The following is an 8,273-nucleotide window of genomic DNA, read 5'->3' as shown; positions in this document are numbered from 1 at the left end:
AAACCGTTTGTTATTTTTTCCTAGACCCGAAGCCTGGGGCTGGTGGTCTCCCCCTGGGAGCCAGACCAAATGCCTGGGAAGCCTCTGGGTCTGGCAGGATGTTCTCATCCTTCCTGGGGGGTTCCCCTATATTTTCCTCAGGGGGGGCAGCAGAAACTGGAAGAGCCCTCCTGAGCGCTGAAGGACCCTGGGTACAGTGGTGTACCCAGAACTTCAGGGGCCAATTTTCCTCTCCTCTCCTTACCTGTGCGGTGGCCATGCAGAAAAGGAGCCTGGTGTCCCTTTTGGCTCAGGGTATCTCTCTGAAGACTCCAGGTCCAGCAATCCAGAGGGTTCTTGGTGCAGCTGGAGGCAGTATCTCCCCTTTTCAGCAGAGGTGCTCAGCTTTCTGGGGAGGTTTGGCACCATCTTCCTGGAGCTTGGTGGAGGAATGACATCACTTCCTCCACAGAACAGGAAGTGAGCTCAGAGTTCGGGTCATTTCCTGTCTACAGCAAAATGGTGGCCGTATCAGCATGGAGGTAACCACAGCCTCAGCCTCACAGCTGATTTGCCAAATCGGGGACATAAATCCAGGAGGAGCAGGCGCCCACTTCTCCCACAGACCGGCTGCCTTCGCCTGTGTTAGCTGTCCGAAGAAGCTCACTGGTGCCAGCAGCATGGAACGTGAGGAGAGACCCGCAGGGTCCATGGCCATGGAGGAGACCACAGGGGGTGAGTCTGACCGGCCGCTGGAGGTTTAGATGGGGGAGGGTACCCCGACTCTTCTCCTCTGGGTGGTACAGTGCTGTATTGTAATGCCTGTATGTTTTTGTTTCAGGGGACGATGCCACTGCCCTTGGGGTTGCCAGCCGTCCCGTGAAATCTTCCACCCGCTCTAAGCGTTGTGGAAACTGTAATGCTAGATTACCCCCAGATCATCCTAAACCCTTCTGCTTTAAATGTATACAGAAGCTGACAGGGAAGGAAACCTCTCAGATAATGGAGAAGTTTCTCACAGTACAAACTGAGATGCTGTCCACTCTGAAAGCCTTTCAGTCCTCCCTTAAGTCTAGGGATTCAGAGGCTCACACCAGCAAGGACGCCTCCTCCCAGGAGGGCTCCGCTTCCTCTAGGGGGTCTAGACGGCGGGCAGACAACCCAAGGTATCTCCAGTCTCAGGATTCAGAGGAGGAGGATGAGTCCGAATCCCATGGGCAGGGATTCTCGGACGAGGGTGTGTTGGACAGCCAGGAGGAGGATGAGGGGGAGGACTCCAGGTCTAGCAGGCATATCTTTTCAGCCGATGACATGGAGGGACTACTGAGGGCAGTTTACGCTTCTGAAGGGATTCAGGAGCCCACGGCACAGGTCTCTGCCCAAGACAAAATGTATAGGGGCTTAATTAAACCACAGACCAGGGTTCTTCCGGTACATCCTGCACTCAAAGATATTATCTTAAGGGAGTGGAAGGATCCGGAGAAGAGGCTCCTAAAGTACAAAACATGGAAGCGTAGATGCCCCTTTACTGAGGAGGATGAGGAGAAGTTTTTCAAGACTCCTAGGCTAGACGCCTCCCTGGCACAAGTTTCTAAACAATCCGATCTTTCCTTTGAAGACACTGGGAACATCAAGGATCAGATGGATCGGAGGGCAGAAACTATTTTGCGCAGGGCCTGGGAGGCCAACGCGTCGGCTATGAGCCCCGCGTTGGCCTCAGCCTGCATCGCTAGAAATGCGGACATGTGGATCTCTAAGCTGATAGACCACATCTCCCAGACTTCCAAGTCTAAGGAGGTCTTAGATTCATTGGAGGTCGTAGGCAGCGCTGTTGCATACCTAGCGGATGCGGCCGTGGAGACGGTGCGCACAACCGCCAAGTCCGGTGCCTTACTAAACTCGGCTCGGCGAGCCCTATGGGTTAAAACTTGGGACGGGGATGGCTCATCTAAGACCCGTCTATGTGGCCTCCCTTTTGAGGGTTCCCTCCTTTTTGGTGCTGGCCTAGACCAAGCCCTTGCTAGGTCGACCGAAAAGGGGAAGAAATTCCCTACTAAACCGAGGAGGGATAGGAAGAGGTTTTTTCGTGGCCCCCAGGCAAAGAACCGCTTCTCGGAGAAAAAGGTCTCCCCTAATAGACGTTGGGGGGCTGGGAAGGACAAGCAGAAGTCAGGCATTCTCTTTTCCAGCCAGAAGTCAGGCGACAAGACCTCCAAATGACATTCCAGTGGGGGGAAGACTTTCCCACTTTGTCCCTCAGTGGGAAAGGGTCACTCGGAGCCCCCATATTCTACAGATCATAAAAGAGGGTTACAGATTAGAATTTCTTTCCCCTCCTCCCACCAAATTTCTCATGACTCACCTTCCCAGGGATCCTGGCAAGGCAGCAGGAGTCCTACAGAATATAGAAGAACTGGCCAGGCAGGAGGTCATAGTGCCTGTTCCAGAGGGCCAGCAGGGTCAGGGGTTCTACTCCCACATATTTGTGGTACCAAAGCCCTCAGGAAGATATCGCCTCATCATAAATCTAAGGCATCTCAACGTCTTCCTGCGGTACAAGAAGTTCCGCATGGAGAGTGTTTATTCTCTCAGGAGACACCTTCTCAGGGACGTGTTCATGGTAACCTTGGATTTAAAGGACGCCTACCTTCACGTCCCTATATTTCAGAACCATCAGGTCTTCCTAAGATTTGCAATTGCCTCTCCAGAGGGAGTTCAGCATTGGCAGTTTGCGGCCCTCCCCTTCGGGCTGGCATCCAGTCCAAGGGTTTTTACAAAGATCCTGGCAGAAGTAGTGGCCTTCCTGCATCTCCAGGAAGTAGCGCTGATTCCCTATTTGGACGACATTCTGATTTACAATCAGAATCGGGATCAGCTCCTTTTGGATCTAGCCAGGGTAGTGGAGACCTTAGAATCCCTGGGATGGATCATCAGCAAGGAAAAATCCTCACTGATTCCGGCCCAGACGAAAATGTATCTGGGATTCCTGGTGGATTCCGTGCAACAGAAGTTAGTTCTACCCCAGAGCAAGGTAGAGGGTATAATTTCAGCGGTCCTTTCTCTGTTGGAGGCAAAGACATCTCCATACAGAGGGATTATGAGGGTGCTGGGCCTGATGACGGCAGCTATCCCAGCAGTTCCTTGGGCACAGCTGCACTCCAGGACCCTCCAGCACTTCCTCCTTTCCTCTTGGGACAGGAAAGGGGTTTCTCTAGAAGTAGAAGTGGCCATTCCGATCGAGGTAAAGGATTCTCTTCACTGGTGGCTTCACCCTCAGAGGCTTCAGGGGGGTCTCCTTTGGAGTCAGCTTCAGCCGCTCAGGATAACAACAGACGCAAGCTCCTGGGGGTGGGGGGCCCACCTGGAGGATCTAACAGCCCAGGGTTCCTGGGACATGAGTCAGAGAAAGACATCCTCAAATTTTCGAGAACTTTTGGCCATCGGGGAGGCATTAAAGGCTTTCGAAAGGAGGATCAAGGACCAGGAAGTTCAGGTCCTATCAGACAACGCCACGGCAGTGGGATTTGTCAATCATCAGGGGGGCACCAGATCTCCAACTCTACTGGCTCTATCTTTAGAGATCATGGGCTGGGCGGAGCATCGGATTATCTCCATTTCCGCAGTCCACATAAAGGGGTCCCTGAATGTAGAGGCAGACTATCTCAGTCGTCAGCCGATTCTTCAGGGAGAATGGGAGTTGAATCCAGAGGTATTCTCCCTGGTATGTCGGCAGTTCGGCGATCCAGAGATAGATCTGTTCGCCCGCAGAAAGAACAGAAGGGTAAAGAGATTCTTTTCCCTTGCCCGAGAGGGGGGTTTAGAGGGGATAGACGCCTTGGCCCAGGTTTGGGACTTCCGGTTGGCCTATGCCTTCCCCCCCCTGGGGCTAATTCCGAGGGTTCTTCAAAAGCTGTTTCTCTCGGAAGGCGCCCTGATTCTGATAGCCCCTTGGTGGCCCAAGAGAGCTTGGTTTCCAACCCTGCAGGGTTGGTCCATAGCCCCGCCTCTACACCTTCCTGTTCGGCGCGACCTTCTCCTTCAGGGTCCAGTTTGCCATCCAGACCCCAGCTTCTTCAGGCTGACGGCCTGGCTCTTGAAAGGCAGAACCTGCGGGAGAAGGGCCTGTCGGACAGAGTAGTGGATACTCTCCTCCTTAGTAGAAAGCCGGTCACAAGGCGTATTTACGCTAAGACCTGGGGGATTTTTTCTCGCTGGTGTCAGGTGAGAGGGACTTCACAGCAAGAGATCCCGGCCATTCTGGAGTTTCTCCAGGATGGAGCAGAGCAGGGGTTGGCAACCAAGACACTTAAGGCACAGGTCGCAGCCTTATCCTGTTTTTTGGAGAGACGCTTGGCACTAGATCCTCTGATCAAGAGGTTCCTTTTGGTCAGAGAGAGGTTGTCCCCTGTCCAGGTGTCTAGGTTCCCACCATGGGATCTTACCTTGGTGTTAGAGGGCTTAACAAGGCCCCCCTTTGAACCAATAGACCAGATCCCCCTCAGGATTCTCACCTTTAAGTTGGCCTTTCTGCTTGCTATTACATCAGCCAGGAGAGTAGGCGATATTCAGGCTTTTTCAGTCAAGGAACCATACTTTCGTTTATTTGAGGACAGGGTTATACTTAGGCAGGACCCCCTGTACCTCCCTAAGGTAGCATCCAGGTTCCATAGGACTCAAGAAGTAGTGCTACCTTCCTTTTGTAATAATCCCCAAAATGAGAGGGAAATTTCTTTTCACTGTCTGGACGTCAGACGTTGTTTATTATCCTACTTAGAAAAAGTTAAGGAGTTTCGAAGGTCCAGCCATCTTTTAGTTAATTTTTCTGGCCAAAAGAAGGGCCAACAAGCCTCCAAAGCATCCATAGCTAGATGGATTAAGCATGCCATTGCTTTAGCCTATGAGCAGTCAGGTAATGCAGTTCCTAGGGACCTGAAAGCTCATTCCACGCGATCTCTGGCAACCTCTTGGGCAGAAAGGGCCGGAGCTTCAGTGGAGCAGATATGTAGAGCCGCTACATGGACAAGCCAGAACACCTTCCTGAGGCATTACAGGGTGGAGTTACTGTCCCCTCAGGATCTGGCATTTGGCAGGAAGGTCCTGCAAGCGGTTGTCCCGCCCTAAGGTAGGCCTGAGCTACTTGCTCCTCTCTCAGGGTGCCGTCCTGGAAGACAACTTGAGAAAATGACCAGTTACACTTACCGGTAACTGTGTTTCTGGGAAGTCTTCCAGGACGGCAGGCCTACTTCCCACCCGTTCTCTTTAGGTATAAATTAAGGTATAGAGTGTGGTGGTGTGGTGTGGTTTTCTTCACTCTCGTGCACTGGTGTGGGTCAATACTTTGTCACAACTGAGGAGCACGGGGAGGGGCGGGGGCTTTTAACCTCTTTGATTGATTGTGTTTCCTGTCAGGTGGACCAGTCATCTCTCAGGGTGCCGTCCTGGAAGACTTCCCAGAAACACAGTTACCGGTAAGTGTAACTGGTCATTTTTTTACAGATACAGCCCCCCACTTCTCCGTGGGAGCACAGCACTTACCTTGATGACTGTTGTGTTGTCTTGTCCTCTCCTCTCCTGCAGTGTGTCCTTCCAGCGGCAGTGGAGGAGTACACTCCTCATAATTCCTGTTTTCTCTCTTGGCCCCAGTGCAATGGGAGAGAGAAGACAGGAAGTGACATCTGAGTCAGATGTCAATCAAACTGCCTACTACGAGTGCCGGGCGAAAGCTACTCAGCGCTTCAGAAAGCGCCCCAAAGCGGGCCAAGCACCCAAAAATGAGGCGCCACGTCTGCAATCTCATGATTGCATTGACCTAGCGCTTCCCATAGTGCACTGTGTCCTGCGCTTGAACACAGTGCACTTAGTTAAAGGATTTTTTTTTTAAAGGGGCAGTTTTAAAAACTTTTTTTTGTGACTACACAGGAGGGGAGGGGGCTGCGCCCGGGCGCCCCCTATGGATGGGCTGCCACTGCTCCAATATATAGACAACCCCTTCTGTTTTTGACCATTAAGGTTTGTGTTCCTACATGCATAGCATTGTCTGCAAGGAAAAAAGCCTTTCCCCTGGAAAAAAGTGAGTTTGTTGGATTTCTTTGGTGGGTTCGGGACATTTTTTGCTACCAAAAGTAGGTGCTCGCCTATAAGTAAACCGAGGTTTCTCAGGTAAAATAGGTTGCAGCTGTCTATCAGCTTGAAGGAGAGACCAGTGCTTTCTGATATGTTCAATTTGCCTGTGCTGAACACTATAATTCATTATTAGGGAAATTTCTTGATACTGTATGAGTTTCTTCTCTTTATTTTGAATCAATTGTTCTCAAGGTAAACGAAGCACTTCCTGAATTTTATCTTCTATAAAATCTTCATTATAACCTTTGTTCACAAATTTATCCCCTATCATTTTGGCCTGTTCAAAATATATATTTTAACTAGTGCAATTTTTTCTGAGACGTATCATTTGACCCTTGGGGATATTAATGAGCTTAGCTTGGGGGTGTATTAGTTTCCCCTTTTAGTGGTGCTGGTGTTGTAATTGAATGTTTTTGGACTTATTATACACAGTTAATTGCACTGAGCACTATTAAGGATATCGGTCCCAGATTATTTATAGTTTGTGTGTTAATAGAAGGTTGATTGTAGCGCACCATTATTTGTCACATATATTATTTATCATAGTGTTAGAACACCATAGAATGGTTGCAGCTTAATTATATATATATATATATATATATATATATTCTCAATAAATATTATTAATCATATTTTATTTACATTTATTTATTCATATCAGTGCTTTAGTAATTATTCACATAAAATAATATAGAAATAATAGTCAACTAAAAGAATTTAAACATCTACTGGAAAAATACCAGATGGTGGATATCTTCAACATCAGATGGAAATTAACTATTCCTATTATTCTAATATACATAATACATACCACAGAATAGACAATTTTTTTATTAGTCAAATGGGTCTGATGATGAATCCCTCCACTGATATAGGATTTTTTTACTGGTCAGATCATGCTCCGATATATATGGAATTAGCAAGAATTGACTATAAAAACCAGTAGCGGTATGGAGGTTAAATTATAATCTAATTGAAGATAAAAAATGCTAAATAGATATCCGACAAGCAATAAAATAAATTTTTGGATAATTCATGAAGCAGATGATACTCCAATCCCCATGCAATGGGAAACATTAAACTGTGTACTGCGGGGACTGTTCATCAAACATGGAGCAAGATTAAAAAAAGAAAAAGAACAAAAAATATCTAAATTACTGGGAGAAATTTCAAAAGTAGAAAAAATACACACAAAAAATCTTGGTGCAACAGATAAGATATTGTGTATTGGCGGCACAGTGGTGTAGTGGTTAGCACTCTCACCTAGCAGTAAAAAGTGTCAGTGGTTCAAATCCCAACCACGACTCTACCTGCCTGGAGTTTGCATGTTCTCCCTGTGCCTGTGTGGGTTTCCTCCGGGTACTCCGGTTTCCTCCCATACTCCAAAGACATGCAGGTAGGTTAATTGGCTTCTGTCCAAAATTGGCCCTAGTATATGAATAGGGGACCTTGGATTGTGGGCTCCTTGAGGGTAGGGACTGATGTGAGTGTGCAATGTACAGGGATAGGGGTAGACACTCACTCAGGTTGAACTGGATGGACTAGTGTCTTTATTCAACCTTACTAACTATGAAACTATTGTTAAATGATAAACGTATTGAATTACAAACCCTGTTTGATGCGCAGTCCCAGAGAGATAAAAATAGAACCCAATTTTATCAATATGGGAATAAAACTGGAAAAATATTAGCCAGAACGTTAAAACAACAACAACCTCTGACCACCATAGTAAGAATCTTAAAAACTTCCGGAGAAATGACATACGACCCTATGGAAATTACCATAACATGTGTGTAATGTTTTGGAAAACTATATAATATAAATACACAACAAGGACATAAGGAGAAGGAAAAAAATGAGTTAAAAACATCAATATATTGCCTACTCTTCCTAAGGAAACAATGAAAGAATTAGAAAAATAAATTTCAACTGAAGAAATTTAACAAGCTATATCTGCACTGGCCCTGGGCAAAAGCCCAGGCCCAGACGGATGTACTCCAAGATTTTATAGGGAATTTTAAGAGATAATTATACCTATTCTAAAGAAGACATTTAACTCCATATCGGCCTCACAAGTTTTTATACCACAGAGCATGGAAGCCCACATTTTACTTATTCCCAAACCAGAAAAGGATCATACATTGTGTAATAATTATCGACCAATTTCCCTC

At 47.4% G+C, this 8,273-nt stretch overlaps 1 protein-coding gene across 1 annotated transcript; it reads left to right on the top strand.

Moving 5' to 3' along the window:
• The first annotated feature begins 221 nt into the window (after positions 1-221).
• On the top strand, positions 222-2,282 carry LOC143935538 (uncharacterized). The gene is made up of 2 exons (XM_077459483.1): positions 222-714; positions 821-2,282. Exons 1-2 carry the CDS (start codon positions 516-518, stop codon positions 2,197-2,199), a joined length of 1,578 nt encoding a protein of 525 aa, XP_077315609.1. The 5' UTR covers positions 222-515; the 3' UTR covers positions 2,200-2,282.
• The last annotated feature ends 5,991 nt before the right edge of the window (positions 2,283-8,273 follow it).

The sequence above is a fragment of the Lithobates pipiens genome, unplaced genomic scaffold, assembly GCF_037356315.1.
Source record: "Lithobates pipiens isolate NorthernLeopardFrog02 unplaced genomic scaffold, aLitPip1_a1.2 Scaffold_28, whole genome shotgun sequence".
Classification (NCBI taxonomy): domain Eukaryota; kingdom Metazoa; phylum Chordata; class Amphibia; order Anura; family Ranidae; genus Lithobates; species Lithobates pipiens.
Note: the sequence above shows the minus strand (reverse complement) of the source record. Positions and strands in the feature narration are given on the sequence as shown.